At 50.4% G+C, this 20,773-nt stretch overlaps 1 protein-coding gene across 19 annotated transcripts; it reads right to left on the bottom strand.

Moving 5' to 3' along the window:
* Nucleotides 1–280: 280 nt before the first annotated feature.
* LOC116955296 (uncharacterized) lies at nt 281–14,129 on the bottom strand. Of its 19 annotated transcripts, XM_032976291.2 has the most exons (12): nt 13,964–14,125; nt 9,397–9,513; nt 8,635–8,766; nt 7,411–7,527; nt 6,965–7,090; nt 6,328–6,459; nt 5,104–5,220; nt 4,658–4,783; nt 4,078–4,152; nt 3,030–3,140; nt 2,814–2,903; nt 281–1,519 (listed from the first exon to the last, which is right to left on the bottom strand). In XM_032976291.2, the coding sequence occupies exons 1-12, from the start codon at nt 14,052–14,054 to the stop codon at nt 501–503; spliced, it is 2,253 nt and encodes a 750-aa protein (XP_032832182.2). In that variant the 5' UTR covers nt 14,055–14,125; the 3' UTR covers nt 281–500. The 19 variants fall into 19 exon arrangements, with proteins under 19 accessions (XP_032832182.2, XP_032832177.2, XP_032832189.2 ...); XM_032976286.2 differs by having other exon boundaries at nt 2,814–3,140; XM_032976298.2 differs by lacking the exon at nt 3,030–3,140 and having other exon boundaries at nt 13,964–14,124.
* Nucleotides 14,130–20,773: the final 6,644 nt, after the last annotated feature.

The following is a 20,773-nucleotide window of genomic DNA, read 5'->3' as shown; positions in this document are numbered from 1 at the left end:
AGATATTAAAGGTGCTTAACACAGAAGAGTCTGAATGTCCCTTCCTAAGTTCATGCATAATAATCTTAATTATAAAAACTGTATCCTGCAGTAAGATCTGAATTCTGAGACCTGACATAAAACACACTAAATATAATCAGTAAAAGTTAAAGCAATAAAAATTGTATTATCATGATTGATAATACACTCCTAGACAATGAAGCCGAGCCTAATTAGCATAAGTCCATAATTTGCATAATTACATAAATTATTATACTTTTTGAAAATTACACATTTTCAATTTTCATTTCATTTATTTTTATTTTTCAAGACCTAATATATACAACACATACAAAATACAATGAAAACTTCACCAGTTGAATCAGGTATACTTTAGATGAACTGTAAATTACAAGCATGGTACCATATTATGTACCATATATCAGGTGGGAAATAATATATAGATCTGTTTATATTTACTACAATTCATCCTATATTCATGCATTTGTGGCTAGTGTAGCCTATATTTTATGCTTTTTCTGATGCTTTTTCAAGTGACTGTTGCTCAAAAAGCTGCTCCCACACTGGTCACATACATATGTCCTCTGTCCAGCATGCATTTGTTGGTGTTCCTTCAGATGAGACATGCATATGAATGCCTTGGCGCACTCCGTGCACACGTACGCCCGCTCACCGCTGTGGCCCTTCTGGTGAACTTTAAGGTTGGACTTGAGAGAGAAGCACTTTCCGCACTCGTGGCAGGTGAAGGGCTTCTCACCGGTGTGCGTCCGACCGTGGTCCTGCAGGTGCTTGCGATGAGCGAATGTTTTGCCGCATTCGGAGCAGGCATAGGGCCGCTCGTTGGAGTGCATCACGTGGTGGGACTTGAGGGCTGAGCTCTGCACAAAGCCCTTGTGACACACTTCGCACACGTATGGCCGTTCCCCGCTGTGCCACCTCTGGTGGGTCTTGAGGTACGACAAATAAATGAACTTCTTTCCACACTCGTCGCACACATGCTTCCCGTCAAGTGTGTGCGTCTTCTGGTGGATTTTCAGGTAGGAAATCATCATAAACTTCTTCCCACACTGCTCGCAAGCATGCTCTTTCTCCGCGGCATGTCTCTTAATGTGTGCATTGAGGTTAGCGCGATTCACAAATGACTTGCCGCACTTGTCACAGGTCAGAGACTTTTCGGTGGTATGCGTGTTCTGGTGGTTCTTCAGGCTCGATTTGTGCGCAAACGCTGTCCCACACAACTTGCAGATAAAGGGCCGTTCGCCTGTGTGCTTCCTTTGGTGGGTCTTGAGTAAACAATTGGTGGAAAAGCCCTTCCCACAGTTCTGGCACACGTGTGGCTTTTCACCTGTGTGTGTCTTCTGATGGTGTTTCAGGTTCGAGTTTGTGGAAAACGCCTTCCCACAGTCCTGGCAGACGAATGGCCTCTCTCCAGAGTGCGTCCGCATGTGAGTCTTCAGGTGCGATGTGTAGAAGAATCCCTTCCCGCATTCATCACACATGAATGTACGCTCTGCCATCCCTGGAATTGCCGTCAAAAGCACAGATAGAGAGACAATTGAACACACAGTACATACGGTATTTGCAGCGCAAAATCATCCGGCTTCCAACATTGTCCGGCATGTAATCCGGCAAAACCGGCATGTAATCCAGCGATCACCATAAAATCGCTTCAAAGGCTGTACCAGTCCGGCGATCAGCACCATTTGTGTGACAAATAAGTATCTATGCTTGCTTTCAGTGTCAAATATTATATACAGCATATTATACAATACAATTTAAACAATGGAAATACTGCACTATGTATATATTTCATGACTAATAACTAATAAAAAACATGAAATATGCAGTTCGATCCTGCGAAAAGTATGTTTTTCTTTTTTTAACGAAACATACCTTTACAGCTGAACGAGGCAGCATTAATGAAATCAATCATTAAATTAAACACTTAAATTTCACTCCTGATGAGCGGGTTCGAACTACGCAAGTATGCCTGTGTAGTGACTGTCAGCGTCACGACTGTATGCACACACACTCACACGTGTGACGTCACTATGCCGGGGAGCGTCACTGCCACACAGGCCTGCACACACACAGGATGTCATCCCGTCCGGAGGCGGGAATGACGTCAGGGCCGGTTCAGGGATCGGAGGGGCCACGGGTGTGGTGTGAGGACATGGCACTCTGTGTGATCCCGGCTGGATACGTGACCGGATCCCAGTGGGGGCCGGGGGCCCGAGGGGCACCTTGGGAGGGCACGTGGACAGCAGGGAAGCTTCGAGAGGGTTCTCGAAGAGAGGCGTGTCCGGGGTGGGGCCCGGGCACGCCGAGGCCCATATAAGCAGCCTCCTCACGGAATTTGAGGCTGCTCGTGTCAAGAATGAAGATGCATCGTGAAGACGTCCCAAGAGAAGAGTCAAGCATCCAGTCAGCGTGACCAGCCAGTAGCCCACCTGGCTGGGTCACGCCAGTTGCATCCGAGAGTCCGTGTTAGAGAGAGAGACGGTGTGTGTTAGATTGAGTAGGTCGGTGGACACCACCCTATGTTAAGTGTTAAGAAAATAATAGTGTTGCCTCCCAAGAAGTCGTGTGTGCGCCTAATTGAGCCCATTACACCTGCATTCACAGCCGGAATCACAGCAGTGCTGGCTCATTACTGTCACACGGCTATTGTGGAAACCTGAAACGTCTCTCGTAAATGTTGGCAGCACTGACCGCAGCTGTGGTACAGGGACCACAACCCAAAAGCACAGGCCAATTGCCTTCGACAAATACTATTCAGCGCCGACGTCTACTCGGTGTGCGTGCGCACTCACCACTGCGATGCCGCTCGCCGGGGGGGTCAGGAGCGGAGGGGGGGTGCGGAAACGCCATCCTGGCCACATCAGCAACTGCTACCTCAGCAGCTGGAGAGGGAGGACACATAGAATAGAGTGTGGGTGGAGGGACACAGGTAGCAAAGTATGGGTGGCGGGAGATAAGGGGTACTAGCAGGAGGTTCTGTTTATGGAATATCCGTCGGCTGACCCTACCATTGCGTGTGCTTTTTATGGGTTCTGTGTCTGGAGGGGTCCCTGTGAGGGCAGTATCATGTGTTCCTGTGACCTCGCTCTCAGCAACAGGTGCAAACATGGCCTGTTGATCTGTGGAAATAAATAGTACCAGGTCTCACGAGGGAACCTATAAGTCAGCACAGAACTGAGGGCAGCACAAACCCTTGCAATCATGACACAGGCTTCATCCAGGTCACCAATGGCCATGGACAGAGTCAAACCCAGCATTACAGACACTGTGGTTAAGCGTGCAAACGTCTCTGCTCCAATCTCCAAACACATGTAAAGACATTCTAAACATTCACTCCCCCACAACTGCAGTAGCCGAAAGTGACAATGATGTCGCTACTCTGCCTGTGCCAGGCTAGGTGCAATGTGACATAATTTAACATGGTGACGATTTCATAGTCGATAAGAGGTAGAATCATGGATTAAAAGAGTGGGTGACTGACAGAGGCACCACCTGGGAACTGACTGTGGCTGGAGGGACACAGGGAACAGAGTGTGAGTGGAGGGACAAGCAGCAGAGTGTGGGAAGAGGGAGTAGCGTGTGGAAGAGGGACAGAGGCATCAGAGTGGTCCTTCTTGGAAAGGTGTTTAGGCTGACTATCGTAGCTCGTGCTCTTGCTGGGTTTTGTGTCTGGAGGGGTCTCTGTGTGGGCAGCACCAGGGGTCCCGAGCGCCTCGCGCCGAGACCTCCTCGCTGGTCAGTGTCAACAGCAGCTGCAGAAGTGGCCCCTAGATCTGGGAAAACAAAGTGTCTGGGCTCATGATGGAATCTGCAACTCAGTACAGAACTGAGCATAAGGGACAGTGGGAATCGAGTGTGGGTGGAGGGACACACGGAATTGAGTGTGGGTGGAAGGACTCCAGGGAATAAATTGTGAAGAGGGACACAGGGAGTAGAGTGTGGGTGGTAGGACACAGGGTGCGAAGGGTTCCATCTTGGGAAGGTCTTAAGGCTGATTATATTCATGTGTGCTTTTGATGGGTTCTGTTTCTGGAGAGGTCTCTGCGTGGGAAGCACCAGGTGTCCCTAGCGCCTCGCTCCCCGACGCGTCCCTGTCAGCGTCAACAGCAGCTGCAAAAGTGGCCGGTAGACCTGTGTAAACAAACAGTGCCTGGGCTCATGATGGAACCTGGAACTCCAGCAGATAATTGAGAGCAGCACACACCCTCGCAATCATGACACAGGCCTCCCCAGGTCACCAAGGGCCATGGACAGGAATCATACGCAGCTTTACAGACACTGTGACCAAGCGTGCAAACGTCTCTCCTCTGATTTCCACTCATATGTCAAGATATATCTTAAACATTCACTCCCCCACAACTGCAGTAGGTGAAAGTGACAAAAATGTTACCACTCTGCCTTGACCAGGCGAAATGCAATGTGACATCATGTTACATGGTGATGCTTTCATAGTCGATAAGGTACAGAACCATGGATTAAAAGATGGGCGACTGACAGAGGCACCACCTGGGAATTGAGTATGGGTGGAGGGACACAAGGAACGGAGTGTGAGTGGAAGCACACAAGGAGCAGAGTGTGGGAAGAAGGATGGAGGCAGCGGAGTGGTTCATCTTAGGAAGATGTTTAGGCTCACTACCGTAGCTCGTGCTCTTGCTGGGTTTTGTATCAGGGGGGGTCCCCGCGTGGGATGCACCAGGTGTCCCTAGTGCCTCGCTCCCCGAGGCCTCGCTGTCAGAGTCAACAGCAGCTGCAAAAGTGGCCCCTAAATTTGGAGAAACAAACAGCGTCTAGGGTCATGATGGAACCTGCAACTCAGCACATAATTGATTGCAAGGGACAACGAGAATCGAGTGTGGGTGGAGAGACACCGGGAACAAGGTTTGGGTGGAGGGATACAAAGAACAGTGTGGGTGGAGGGACACAGGTAATGGAGTGTGAGTGGAAGGACCCCAGGGAAATGAATGTGGGTGGAGGGACATGGGGAATGAACTGTGAATGGAGGGACACAGGAAGTGGAGTTTTGGTGGTGGGACACAGGGAGCGAAGTGTTCCATCATGGGAAGATCTTGTGGCTGACCCTACCATTGCACGTGCCCTTGCTGGGTATTGTGTCTGGAGGGGTCGCTGGATGCGCAGCACCAGGTATCCCTGATGCCTCGCTCTCAGCATCAGCAGCAGCTGGACATGTGGCCCCTCGATCTGAGGAAAAAAACAGCACCTGGGCTCACAACAGAACCTGGAACTCAGCACACACCCTCGCAATCATGACACAGGCCTCCTCCAGTTCACCAAAGGCCATGTACAGGCAGTCCCCAGGTTACGGAAGGGTTAGGTTCCCGAGAACGATCTGTAACCCATATTTCTCATATGCCGGAACCTGAATAATTTTCTCCCAAAATCCAGATGAAATCAGATAGCCGGAAATAGTTTGCATCCCCTATCCGATCACTAATTAGCTTTCTTTCAGTATGATATCACGCTATTGTCTGTTTTCTATCGCTACCTGTATCGTATCGCTGTGCATACAGACGCTTTGCACTTCCTATGATTCTCTAATTTCATAGAATATCTACCCTAACATTACCCATAATTAAACTAATAGAACATACACTGTATCAAATTGTTCATGAATAACACGAAACATTTTAATATTAACAGAAATCAATCACTTCCAAATGAAAGGAAATGAATTATGTAATGCTACAAAAAATTCCATTTACTTGAACCATGGTGAAGCTCGAGCCCAGTAAAGGCAGCATTTTGGTGGAACGAGGCATAAGGCGGGGATTACCCCCCGCGTAAGGCAGGGCTTACGCCTCACTCCGCGATATTCATCCACAACCTCACTGCGCTGCACTAGCGCGAACATTTCCGCATATTAAATGTTTTTTTACATAATTTATGGAAGCATTTCCATAAACATAGATTTCCTCAAGTCGGGTCTTCCGCAACCCAGGAACCCGGGAACTAACTGTACATGAATCAAACCCAGCCTTACAGACACTGTGGTCAAGTGTGCCAACATTTTTACTCTTATCTCTACACACATGTGAAGACATTCTAAACATTCACTCCCCTACAACTGCAGTAGCTGGAAGTGACAATGATGTGACTACTCTTCCTTTGCCAGGCTAGGTGCAATGTGACATCATGTGACATGGTAATGCTTTCATAGCCAGTAAGGAATAAAACCATGAATTAAAAGAGTCGGTGACTGACAGAGGCACCATCTAGGAATTAAGTGTGAGTGGAGGGACACAAGGAGTAGAGTGTTCCATCTTGGGAAGATCTTAAGGCTGACTCTACCTTTGTGCTTGCTCTTACTGGGTTTTGTGTCTTGAGGGGAATCTGTGTGGGCAGTACCAGGTGTTCCATGCGCCTCACTCTCTGTGGCCTCGCTGTCAGCGTCAGACCCAACTGTATACGTGGCCCCTAGACCTGTGTAAACAAACAGTGCCTGGGCTCATGATGGAACCTGGAACTCCAGCAGATAATTGAGAGCAGCACACACCCTCGCAATCATGACACAGGCCTCCCCAGGTCACCAAGGGCCATGGACAGGAATCATACGCAGCTTTACAGACACTGTGACCAAGCGTGCAAACGTCTCTCCTCTGATTTCCATTCATATGTCAAGATATATCTTAAACATTCACTCCCCCACAACTGCAGTAGGTGAAAGTGACAAAAATGTTACCACTCTGCCTTGACCAGGCGAAATGCAATGTGACATCATGTTACATGGTGATGCTTTCATAGTCGATAAGGTACAGAACCATGGATTAAAAGATGGGCGACTGACAGAGGCACCACCTGGGAATTGAGTATGGGTGGAGGGACACAAGGAACGGAGTGTGAGTGGAAGCACACAAGGAGCAGAGTGTGGGAAGAAGGATGGAGGCAGCGGAGTGGTTCATCTTAGGAAGATGTTTAGGCTCACTACCGTAGCTCGTGCTCTTGCTGGGTTTTGTATCAGGGGGGGTCCCCGCGTGGGATGCACCAGGTGTCCCTAGTGCCTCGCTCCCCGAGGCCTCGCTGTCAGAGTCAACAGCAGCTGCAAAAGTGGCCCCTAAATTTGGAGAAACAAACAGCGTCTAGGGTCATGATGGAACCTGCAACTCAGCACATAATTGATTGCAAGGGACAACGAGAATCGAGTGTGGGTGGAGAGACACCGGGAACAAGGTTTGGGTGGAGGGATACAAAGAACAGTGTGGGTGGAGGGACACAGGTAATGGAGTGTGAGTGGAAGGACCCCAGGGAAATGAATGTGGGTGGAGGGACATGGGGAATGAACTGTGAATGGAGGGACACAGGAAGTGGAGTTTTGGTGGTGGGACACAGGGAGCGAAGTGTTCCATCATGGGAAGATCTTGTGGCTGACCCTACCATTGCACGTGCCCTTGCTGGGTATTGTGTCTGGAGGGGTCGCTGGATGCGCAGCACCAGGTATCCCTGATGCCTCGCTCTCAGCATCAGCAGCAGCTGGACATGTGGCCCCTCGATCTGAGGAAAAAAACAGCACCTGGGCTCACAACAGAACCTGGAACTCAGCACACACCCTCGCAATCATGACACAGGCCTCCTCCAGTTCACCAAAGGCCATGTACAGGCAGTCCCCAGGTTACGGAAGGGTTAGGTTCCCGAGAACGATCTGTAACCCATATTTCTCATATGCCGGAACCTGAATAATTTTCTCCCAAAATCCAGATGAAATCAGATAGCCGGAAATAGTTTGCATCCCCTATCCGATCACTAATTAGCTTTCTTTCAGTATGATATCACGCTATTGTCTGTTTTCTATCGCTACCTGTATCGTATCGCTGTGCATACAGACGCTTTGCACTTCCTATGATTCTCTAATTTCATAGAATATCTACCCTAACATTACCCATAATTAAACTAATAGAACATACACTGTATCAAATTGTTCATGAATAACACGAAACATTTTAATATTAACAGAAATCAATCACTTCCAAATGAAAGGAAATGAATTATGTAATGCTACAAAAAATTCCATTTACTTGAACCATGGTGAAGCTCGAGCCCAGTAAAGGCAGCATTTTGGTGGAACGAGGCATAAGGCGGGGATTACCCCCCGCGTAAGGCAGGGCTTACGCCTCACTCCGCGATATTCATCCACAACCTCACTGCGCTGCACTAGCGCGAACATTTCCGCATATTAAATGTTTTTTTACATAATTTATGGGAGCATTTCCATAAACATAGATTTCCTCAAGTCGGGTCTTCCGCAACCCAGGAACCCGGGAACTAACTGTACATGAATCAAACCCAGCCTTACAGACACTGTGGTCAAGTGTGCCAACATTTTTACTCTTATCTCTACACACATGTGAAGACATTCTAAACATTCACTCCCCTACAACTGCAGTAGCTGGAAGTGACAATGATGTGACTACTCTTCCTTTGCCAGGCTAGGTGCAATGTGACATCATGTGACATGGTAATGCTTTCATAGCCAGTAAGGAATAAAACCATGAATTAAAAGAGTCGGTGACTGACAGAGGCACCATCTAGGAATTAAGTGTGAGTGGAGGGACACAAGGAGTAGAGTGTTCCATCTTGGGAAGATCTTAAGGCTGACTCTACCTTTGTGCTTGCTCTTACTGGGTTTTGTGTCTTGAGGGGAATCTGTGTGGGCAGTACCAGGTGTTCCATGCGCCTCACTCTCTGTGGCCTCGCTGTCAGCGTCAGACCCAACTGTATACGTGGCCCCTAGATCTGTGGAAACAAACAGCGCCTGGGCTCATAACGGATCCTGGAACTCGGCACATAACTGAGGGAAGAACACACCCTCGCAATCATGACCCAGGTCTCCTGCAAGTCACCAACAGCCATAGACAGGAATCAATACAGTATTATCGACTCACCGGTCAAGTGTGCAAACGTTTCTGCTCTCCGCACACATACAGGCAAATAAAAAAAATCACTCCCCCACAATGATGTTACTACTGTGGCTGTGCCAGGCTAAGAGCAACGTAGCATCACACCACGTAGTGATTTCATAGCCGGTAAGGGGCAGAACCATGGATTACCAGAGTGGATGACTGGCAGAGGCACCTCCTCAAAATGGAGTGTGGGTGGCAGGACACAGGGAACAAAAAGTGGGTGGAGGGAGACAAGAACAGCATGTGGGTGAAGTGAGACAGGGTATTTTTTTGTGGGAGGGACACAGGGAATAGGATGGGGGTGGAGGGACAAAGGGAGTGGAGTGTGGGTGGTGACATGGAGCAGAGTGGGGATGGAGGGACAGAGGAAAAGGGATGTGGGTGCAGGGACACATGGAATTTGGCATGGGTAGAGGGGTTCAGCAGGAGGTGCCATTAAGGAAGATCCATCAACTGACCCTACCATTGCACTTGGCCTTGCTGGGTTCTGTGTCTGCAAGGGTCCCTGTGTGGGCAGCACCAGGTGTTCCTGGGGCCTCACTCTCAGCTTCAGCAGCAGCTGGATACATGGCCCCTATGTCTGGGGAAAGGAAAAGCATCTGGGCTCAAGATGGATGCTGGAACTCGGCAGAAAACTGAGCTCATAACACACCCTGGAAATCATGACATGGCTCCTGCTGGTCACCAATAGCCATGGACAGGAATCAAACCCATACTATAGACACTGTAATCAAGTAGGCAAATACGTGGAAGTAGATAAGCAAGCAAGGATTAAGCCGCGTTTTGTTATGCTGCCGGGTGGGTAAGTTAGAATGTGCAGGCTAATAATGTAAGGAGTTCAAACTGAAATGTGCAAGCTAAAAAACAACTTGTGGTACACACTACCATAGCGATGGTAGTGTGTAAAACTGTGGGTAACAGACTGGGAATATGGGTATGTTTATGAAAATTCATCTAAACTGGCTGTCTAGCAGTAAACTGCCCGGAAGCTAAAGTTTGACTTGGTTAATTACATCTTTCCAATGATTGCTCAATTTGAATCCATCATCTCGGTTGAAGTTGTCTATGTTTGTATATATGTCCAAGACAAACCCAAAGAGAGTGGTGGCGCTGTGGCACTCAAAACAAACAGTGGAGGAGCAGCAGCTGTCTCAACACAGCAAACAGCGAAGACACCTCAGCAGCGCAGGCTGAGGAAACTACAGAACAGCAAGCATAGAGACAAGCCAGAGACTGTACATTTACTGCAGCAGCACAGGCTGAGGAAAATCTTGAACAGCGAGCATCAACACAAACCAGCGACTGCACATTTACTGCAGAAGCACAGGCTGAGGAAAATCTTGAATAACGTGATGTCCTCCCCCCCACCCCAATGTGTAAAGTTACAACTATAGTCAGTAGATACTACTGTCGTCAGTAGATACTACAGTAGTCAGTAGATACTACTGTAGAGTCAGTAGATACTACTGTCGAGTTAGTATATACTGATTCTATTGTTAGTAGGGTGTGTAGGCTCTCATAATTTTGTTGATGGATAAATAGACAAACGGAACACTGGGCTTTTATAATAGCTTAGTATTTGTGTATATGTTATGTTTTTAAGAGAAGACAAGTTTTAAAATATATTTTCCCCCCGGGCAAAGCAGGTTCCTTGCTGCTAGGGCAGGGGTCGGGAACCTATGGCTCGCGAGCCAGATGTGGCTCTTTTGATGATTGCATATGGCTCGCAGATAAAACAAAATATTCCCACTTGTTTTAATCCATCCATCGATTTTTCACTGCGCATGTCCTGTTCAGGGCTGCAGGAGCAATTGTCCATTATTTTAATTGGATGATACTGGCCTACGTTTGCCGTTGCTGGGTAAAACAGGTAAACGCCCCCTTTTGAATCAGTCTGAGACTGCGTCTGCTCGGTCATTAGCTCAAAGCTAACCCTTCGACGAAGAAGATGGCGAAAAGAAAAAAAGACGACGAGTATCGTACATTTCAGGACGAATGGACCGAAGAATTCGCCTTTGTGGAGAGAGCGGGTTCTGCGGTGTGTCTAATTTGCAATGACAAAATTACATCGTTGAAACGGTCGAATGTAAAGCGGCACTTCGACACGCGCCACGCTACCTTTGCATCAAAATACCCTGCGGGAGACAGCAGAAAGAAAGCGTGCCAAGAGCTTCTGAGCAGGGTGCAAGCTAGCCAGCAGCAACTCCGCGTATGGACCCGGCAAGGTGACTATAATTCGGCTAGCTTTGCTGGTTCTTTAGCAATAGTGAGGAACGGAAAACCATTCACAGATGGCGAGTATGCTAAAACGTTCATGCTGGATGTAGCCAATGAACTTTTTGATGATCTTCCGAACAAAGACAAGATAATCAAACGGATACAAGACATGCCTCTGTCGGCAAGAACTGTTCATGATCGTACCATCGTGATGGCAAACAAAGTGGAGGAAACGCAAGTGAAGGACATAAATGCAGCGCCGTTCTTTTCTCTGGCTTTGGATGAGTCAACAGACGTGAGCCATTTGTCGCAGTTCAGCGTGATTGCAAGATATGCTGTTGGTGACACACTGCGCGAAGAAAGTCTTGCTGTTCTGCCATTAAAAGGGTCCACAAGAGGTGAGGATTTATTCAAGTCTTTCATGGAGTTTGCTCAAGAAAAAAGTCTACCTATGGATAAACTTCTCTCAGTGTGTACTGATGGTGCTCCGTGTATGGTGGGGAAAAACAAATGATTTGTGGCGCTTCTCTGTGAACATGAAAATAGACCCATCCTAAGTTTCCATTGCATTATACACCAGGAGGCACTTTGTGCTCAGATGTGTGACAGGCAGTTTGGCGAAGTGATGTCGCTGGTCATTCGTGTGATCAACTTTATTGTTGCCCGAGCCTTAAATGATCGCCAGTTTAAAACACTGCTGGATGAAGTTGTAAATAACTATCCTGGTCTGCTTTTGCACAGCAATGTGCGTTGGTTGTCAAGAGGGAAGGTGCTTAGCCGTTTTGCGGCTTGCCTGAACGAACTCCGGACTTTCCTTGAAATGAAAGGCGTCGGGCATCCTGAGCTAGCCGACACCGAGTGGCTCCTCAAGTTTTACTATCTCGTAGATCTGACTGAACATCTGAACCAGCTCAACGTGAAAATGCAAGGCATTGGAAATACAGTGGTATCCCTTCAACAAGCTGTATTTGCTTTTGAAAACAAGCTGGAGCTTTTCATCACGGATCTTGAAACAGGTCGTTTACTACATTTTGAAAAACTGAGCCAATTTAAAGATGCATGCACAGCAAGTGAGCCCATTCAAAACCTTGATCTCCACCAGCTAGCTGGCTGCACATCCAGTCTCCTACAGTCCTTCAAAGGACGCTTTGGAGAATTTCGTGAGCACACTCGTCTTTTTAAGTTCATCACCCATCCAAACGAGTGTTCACTGAACACAGCCGACCTGAATTACATCCCTGGTGTCTCCGTCAGAGATTTTGAAGCAGAAGTGGCTGACCTGAAGGCCTCAGACATGTGGGTGAATAAGTTCAAGTCACTGAATGAAGATTTGGAAAGAATCACACGACAGAAAGCAGAGTTGGCGAGCAAGCACATGTGGACAGAAATGAAAAAACTCCAACCCAAAGACCAGCTGATTCTCAAAACTTGGAACGCGCTTCCTGTCACATACCACACACTGCAGCGTGTGAGTATTGCTGTATTGACCATGTTTGGATCTACGTATGCATGTGAGCAGTCATTCTCACATCTTAAAAACATCAAGTCCAACCTACGATCACGTTTAACGGATGAAAGCCTCAACGCTTGCATGAAGCTTAACCTCACCAAGTACCAACCCGACTACAAAGACATCAGCAAATCCATGCAGCACCAGAAGTCGCATTAATGGTGAGTGTTATAACAACATTATTTAAAAGAATAAATTCAGAGGCTTATTATACTGACATTTAGTTGAATTCACTTTTAAAATATATTATATGGCTCTCACTGAAATAAATTTCCAAATTTTTTGCTTTCATGGCTCTCTTAGTCAAAAAGGTTCCCGACCCCTGTGCTAGGGTATTCTAATTCACTCGCCTGCCACTGCAGCCATTGAGAAAAAGGGAACGATTTCACGACTGCCTGTGTCATGTTAAGTGTAACATAACGTCACGTGACATTGTGATTTCATAGCAGGCAAGGAACATGTACGGAAGAGGCACCACCGCCTGTCGTTTTCCAATCCCTGTGGGTCCGTAACCTATTCCACAGCGTTCACTGTGATTGTGATGAACTGTGGAGTGATATTGTCTGATGGGGTGGACTGTTTGTTTAGCTTGGGTAATCAGCATCGAACACGCACAAGTCATCCTAAATCCAAAGGCTGTAGGGTAAGGAATACCAACACTGAACACGACGGGCCGGTGTGGGTAGGACCACGCCTAGCCGCCTTTGTCACCCTAGAGCTAATGTTTACACACCGCACCATTTAAGGTTAAGTCGACCCACGGGCCAAGCTATTCATCATGGATGTTAGCCGGGTTCGTGGCGAAATGCCCTAACCACTAACTACCGCTCCCTACTATAAATAACAAGTCATTTGCCACGATGACGTCAAGACGGCGCATGTGCCAGGCTAGGTGCACTATTGAGTGCGACGTTAACTGTGTATGGCTCGCTGGTGTTATGGGTTGAACAATCCCCCCCCCCCGCATAGCTTTAATAGACTCCTAGAGAAAGTGCTGTGAGCGAGTGGGTGGCCAGCACCACGCCCGCTGCCTTCGTCTCCCCAGCGTTGCGATGTTTACACAACGTACCGGTAGTCATTTGAGGCCGAGTCGACCGAGGGGAGGCCCCAGGACCGGTTCAGATAATCATCACTGACGTTGGCAATGAGCGGGAATCGAACTCGGATGGCCAGGTTTGTAACACAGCGCGCTGACCACTGCGCCTCCGCTCCCCGTACACATGCATGTACCAACTCGCGGAGCGCGAGAAAGAGGCTAGCAGAGTTACATGTCTCCGCGATGCGTGGGGAGGCGGATGGTCACCTGCGAACACCTGCTGCAGTAAAACCTCCCGCGCCTCCTCTGCGTCGTCCTCCTCGCCTTTCCCGCCGGGGATCGCGCACTGCGCCTCCATGGAGCTGGCGCGGGCCGGGGACGACGCGAGGCCGCGTGACGTCGCGAGGCCGCGTTACGTCATCGACGGGCGACGCCCACCGCTTCTGTGTGAACTGCGATGGCCCCGGAGCAAGATGGCAGCCGCGGGGCGCGTCGGTTTTTCTGTTCCACGGACTGGCGGCCATAATAAATTTATGCAAACCGACACACCTGATGACGACCGTTTGTGTTATGGTCGAAACGTCGTGAGAATTTTTATTGTTTTATATATATTTTTTATTATTTTATTGTTTCCCTTCAACGTGACTTTACCGAAAGAGCTAAGAATATGAATTACTGCAGTCACGAAAGCTTTAAATCAGGACAATTCGTCCATGATGCTGGATGTAATTCCTGACGAAACGTCGTACAGTACTCAGATTGTAAATGTTGTGGATTTGCTCTCCAACGCATCGGTGTGCTGTGCTGGTAACGAATTGGCATGTTCTGTTTGCGTGACAAACCTTACTGGCTGTGTCGGGTGGTGGAGGATTACGACACATTTACGCTTACGCGATATAACCCCCAAAAACTCTATTATTAATAAAGGTTTATCATGAATAAAGGTTTTGTGTTAGATCGCCTAAATATAAATGTGTCTCTTTGGTTCTTTCGGTAAAGTCACGTAGAAAGAAAATAAATAATAAAATACGACGTTTCGATTGCAACACAAGCAACCGTCATCAGGTATGAATGAATACAAGCTCGGAGAGATACAATCAGACACGGAGAGAGATACATATTTCAGAGAGAGAAACACAGACACAGAGACACATATACAGAGAGAGAGAGAGACAAACAGACATGGAGAGAGATACATATACAGAGAGAGAAACACAGACACATATACAGAGAGAGAAACACAGACACAGAGACACATATACAGAGAGACAAACTCAGACACGGAGAGAGACACATACACGGAGAGAGAGAAAACACAGAAACACAGAGAGAGATACACATGGAGGAGAGACACGCAGAGAGAGACACAGATACAGAAACAACGCCTCTGTGACGAGGCATTATATAGAGAGGGGTGGGGGGAGCAGGAAGATTAGCATGTCAATGAGAGTGGTAGGGGGAGAGAGATTGGACGTTTGAGAGAGAAATAAAAAAAGAGAGAGAAATAAGAAAACAAGCCTAGTAAAATTTAGAACTGTAATGCAATGCAACAGAGAGTCGGCTAACACAACAGTTAACACTTTACCTGGTTGATTACGTTATTCCTGGTTGATTACGTTCTCTCTGCGCGTGTGTCTCTCGATGTCTCTCCCTCTGTGTGTATGTGTTTCTCTCTCTGTGTATGTGTCTCTCTCCGAGCTTGGATTCATTCATACCTGACTAGCTTTACTACCCGGCTTCGCCCGGGACTTGGATTCGCCACGCTCGGCCGTCTATGTCTCCACAACGGCGATGTTCACACGCCACACCAGTTACTCGTTTGAGGCTGAGTCGACCTAGGGGAGGCCCAGGACCGGTTAAAATAATCGTCACCGGTGGTGGCCTTGAGCGGGAATCGAACTCGGGTCGGCGGGTTTGTAGCGCAGCGCGCTAACCGCTACACTACAATGCGTTACGCTTCCACATGCGCGGGTCACATGACAGATTTAATGTCACAGCTCACTTGCCGTGCAAAAAATATATGCATTATTGAGCTCCCCCCCCCCAAAAAAAGTGTATTTTTAAATGTTTTGCATGGTGTACAGTCTGGAAAGTACCCACATGGCAAATTTCAAGTTTGTTGCATGTCGGGAAGTACGCTAAACATTTTGAACAGACACATAATCACAACTTTGCCTTTTATATATATGGAGATGACTGTTGCTTGTGTTGCAATCGAAACGTCGTATTCTATTTATTTTATTTCTACGTGACTTTGCCGAAATAACCAAAGAGTAATTCCTGCAGTCACAAAAGCTTCAAATCAAGTTAATAAATGTGTCGTTAAAGCCACCAACGCCCGACACTACCATTTAGTAAGGTTTGTCACGTAAACAGAACGTGCCAATTCGTTACTTGTGTTGAGGTGCAACAGACGACGCTGACACAGTTCTTGAGTAGGGGCGGATGCCAAGGTTTATTAAGGGCTACTGCCGGTAACTTATTAAAGGCTTACGCCTAACAGGCGACAACCCTAATATCTCCCCAGGGGAAAGGGTACTGGGAGGTTCCTAGCTCCATCCAGGCTATACGTGCTCTTCCCCCAGCACCGACCGAGGGATCATCCAACTCGGTCGGCCGGGTGAAGTAGTCACTCTAGCCTGGCGCTAATTCCCCCTACCCTGGATCCCGACTCCCTAACACTCTCCGTTCCTGGCCCTTCGCAACGACCCCCCCCCCTTATATATCCCTGTAACTTGACGTCATCCATTCTCACCCCCCTGAGTGACATGACGTCCTCCACTACTCGTCTACATTACCCCCCCCCCCCCCCGTGAAAAAGAAAACCAGCCGACCCGGCTGCAACAATTATGCGAGAGGAGTCCATCCGATGGGAAGCCACTAGGACCAGGTACCCCAGGGACGCATGCATATAGAGACAACCCCGGCTGATAGCAGAACACAACACGAGGGCAGCACGGGATCAGATAAGTCTGGACAGTCACCACCCGGCAACGTAAGTGGCGACAAGGCAGCGGATCGAAGTAGACGACTCCGCGGGCCGTTAGCGTATGCGCACGCCCTTTGAGCACGTGCCTGCCGCCGGCCCGCTCCCCCGTGTGGCATCGGCCGCCTGAGGCGACGGCACGCCGGCCGAAGCCGAGCCCGCCGGCACGTGGCCGAGCTGAGGCGTCGCCGGCGGCACCACCGGCAGGGGCTCCGCTGGCGCCTCTAACGGCGGCCCACTGCCCCCTGTGGCGTCGGCGTCCAGACCAGGCGGTGGCCTGCAGGGAGGCAGGGTCGCCGCTGGGACACCCACCGGACAGCCCGCTGTTGGCGGCGTCACTATCGGTGGCTCTGCGGGCATACACAAGGGCAGGGCATCGCTCGCATTACCATGACCCCCGCGGCCCAGCTCGTCGGACGCAGCAATCGCCGACCGCTCTGGAAATGGGGATGAATCAGGGAGGCCCTGCGGCACCACCCGCTTGAGCCGCGACGGGTGCACGATCCAGTGACGACGGCCCCACCAGATGCGGACACATTGCGGACGGCGGACCTCCATGACCTCGACAGGGCCCTGCCATGGGCGATGTAATTTAGGAGACGTACCCACCGGCACTTGGCCGACAGCCTGGTGTTTGAGCAGGCGCTCGTTAGCTGCCTGCCGGCTGGCCGAATTGTCTAACACTGCTTGCCGCGCCTCGCGCAGCCGATCGAGCGCGATCCTCATCTGGATGGGAACAGGCGAACCCTTTTTGGCAGGCCTGAGGTCCAGTTGGACGTGCATCGGGAGTTCGGGTTCTCTCCCATTCATGAGGTAAAATTGGGAGAACCCCGTCGAGGCATGAGGAGCCAAACCTGTACGCGGCCTGAACAGGTCCCAGTCCGATTGGGACGTGCTCACATGATGACACAGCATGGACGTGAGCGTGCAGTTCAATCGCTCTGCCATCCCGTCGGACTGGGGGTGGTAGGGCGAGGTGCGGACCTTCTTCGTCCCAAGGAGGTCACAGACCTCCTTAAGCAAATGGGAAGAAAAATTCTGCCCCTGATCTGTCAAGAGCTGTTCTGGCGCCCCCTTGTCAAGGACATACCCCTGAACAAACGCCTCAGTGATGGCCGAGGCCGATTGGTCCACCAGAGGTCACATCATAGGCCAACGTGTGAGGTACTCCATGCCCACCAAGAGATACCTATGGCCCCTTTGGGATGCAGAGAATGGCCCCAGAATGTCTAGTGCCATGAGCTCATTGACACGAGAAACCCTAATGGACTGCAGCGGGGCCAGATCCTGACCAATAGGGGCCTTCCTCCGCGCACAGTCGTGGCAACCTTTCAAAATCATCATCCTCCACACCAGGCCAATAGTAATCCCGTTTAAGGGTTAACAAGGTCTTATGGAAGCCGAGGTGCATAAGTTTCTCATGAATGACCCGGGTCAATTTACCTCGTAATCCAATGGGCACCACCACACAATAGCGTTCCAACTGGGCATCCCAACGCATGAGGAGGCCGTCATGTACGGTGATCACCGGGGCAGCCGACAGAGCCGAGCTCCGGGCATTTGGCCCAACACGGCGTCACAGCCTCAGCAGAGAGGAATCCTCCATCTGCAACTTGGACCATACCTCCCGGGGGAGTTCCAGCCGAAATCAACAGGCAATGCCACACCCGGAGGGGTGCCGCTTCGGCCGATGCAACCAACTGGGCCGCAGTGTCCACTGGGGCCTTACAGCGGCTGGAACCCAGGGCACAAGTGCACCCGCCGTCCGGGGGCAGCCTGGAAAGGCCGTCCGCATTCCCATGCCGAGTCCCCTTCCTGTGGATGACATCGAAGGGGTAATCCTGGAGCACCTCGAGCCAGCGGGTCAGCTGACCTGAGGGCTGGTCAATTCGCAGGCAATACTGCAGGGCCGCATGGTCAGTCCGGGCGGTGTACCGGCGACCATACAAATACGGCTGGTACAGCTGGACAAAAAAAAACAATGGCCAGCAGCTCCCTCCTGGTGACGCAGTACCACTGCTCAGTGGGAGACAAAACGCGACTGGCATAGGCCACCACCTGTTCCACCCCATCGATCACCTGGGCCAAGATGGCTCCAATGCCCGTGTCACTGGCGTTGGTGTCGAGGAGGAAGGGTTTAGAGAAATCGGGATAGCCCAAGGGCAGCGCATCTACCAGGGCCGTGCGAAGCGCCACAAAGGCGTTTTCCTCCTCCACACCCCAGCAAAATTTTGTACCTTTGGCGGAGAGCGCGTGCAATGGCTTCGCAATAGTCGCAAAATCGCGGATGAACCGACGATAGTACAATGTGAAGCCAATGAAACTATACACCTCAGCTACAGATGTGGGACTCGGCCACGTCCGGACACAAGCTGTCTTCTCCGGATCCATGGCAACACCTGACGCACTTACAATATGTCCCACATATTTCACCGATGGTTGCAAAAGGTGGCATTTTTGTGATTTGAACTTCAAGCCCGCGGCCCACACTTTGACGAACACCGCCTCAAGACGTGCAAGTGCTTGTCAAACGTACGTCCAAAAACAGAACCATCTCCATGAGACGCTGGAAGGTGGCCGGGGCCGAAAGGAGACCCATGTGAAGCCGATTGAATTGGAACAGCCCCTGGGGTGTGCGGAATGCAGTCTTGGGCCTAGAGACCTCATCGAGTGGCAATTGTCAAAACCCCGAGAACAAATCTAGGGTCGAAAAGAACCGCGCACCCGAGAGGGCGTTAAGGGAATCATCCATGCGAGGCAATGGATATGCATCGGCCACCGAAATCTTGTTTAACTTACGGAAGTCGACGCAGAAACGGAGACTCCCATCCAGTTTCTTGACTAGCACAATGGGGGCCCCCCACAGGCTAGTGGATGGAGAGATAATGTTCGCTGCCAACATGTTCTGAACTGTGGAGCGGACATGATCTTTTTCCGCCAGGCTAAAGCATTGCGAGTTCAAGCGAATAGGGGCCGAATCACGCGGATCAATGTGATGCGCAAGGAGAGTGGTGCAACCCAAATCGAATTTACTCTGACTAAACACATCGGTGAATCTGCCAATGAGTTCGCAGAGCCGCTGGCGCTCCTTGGAGGACAACGAGACATTCTCATCAATCCATGATGCGTCGGTCCCCACTTTGGGCAGCACGCCAGCCACCACCGCTCCCGGTGGCCTAGTACTGTCGGGAGGCGGGCCCGGGGTGGCGTGCGCTAACACCGCTCCCACCGGGACGACGATTGGCGAGGGCCCCGAATTCAGGACCTGCAAAAAGGGGCCTTGGCCGCCGACACAGCCGTCAAGGCGCCAACCAACCTGTCATAACGTGAGAAAAAATTTGAGGGAGACAGGAGGATGCCCATCTCCGGGGACTCCAATTTCAGTGGTTTGCGCAGCCTGAGGCGTGGAACCATGACGGACATTGTAGCCAAAGCCCACACACTAGCGGCCAGAGGGCGAAACACCGAGGGAGACCCCAGGAATTCCAACCGCCCCCCCGATGGCATCTCCACGCACCATTGGTCGACCAGGATGCGCACAGGCATCCGAGCCAAAAAATCGGTGCCCAGGAGGCACGGCATGGCCAAGGTCCTGGAGACCAAAATGGGCCCTATCACTTCAATTTCGCCGATCGCCTCCGACGCGATGACGTGGCCCAAAATGCCAAGGGTGCCACCGTTGGCGGCTATGCAAGCCTCACGAACCAGCCGCAACGGCCCAACGCTGCGTGGCAGCAACTGAAAAAGGGCCTCCAAGACCATGGTGGCGGACGCACCCGTGTCCACCAGTATCTGCACCTCCACCCCCTGCACGTGCCCCACAATGGCCGAGGACCCCGCAGCGGCAGCCACCACGCGATGCGTGAGGCCCTTCCACTGGCGAGTCCGTCTGGGCCACCCCACCGACTATGCGGATAGCGAGCCCGAACCCCTAGAGATGATCCCCTGAGGATGGACCCTAACCCCGCTACATCCGTGAGGTGAGGGGAGCGGCCGTGCGATCGATGCGTCGCGACTTGCCTGCGGCCCCAGAAGCCCCGCCGCTGGAGACCCAGGCGCAGGAGAGGAGGCCTTCATGAAGGCCCCAGGGG

Source organism: Petromyzon marinus, chromosome 59, assembly GCF_048934315.1.
Source record: "Petromyzon marinus isolate PM22_M1 ecotype Great Lakes invasive population chromosome 59, UKy_Petmar_22M1.pri1.0, whole genome shotgun sequence".
Taxonomy (NCBI): Eukaryota; Metazoa; Chordata; class Hyperoartia; order Petromyzontiformes; family Petromyzontidae; genus Petromyzon; species Petromyzon marinus.
The sequence above is the reverse complement of the archived record's forward strand: the minus strand, read 5'-3'. Positions and strand labels throughout refer to the sequence as shown.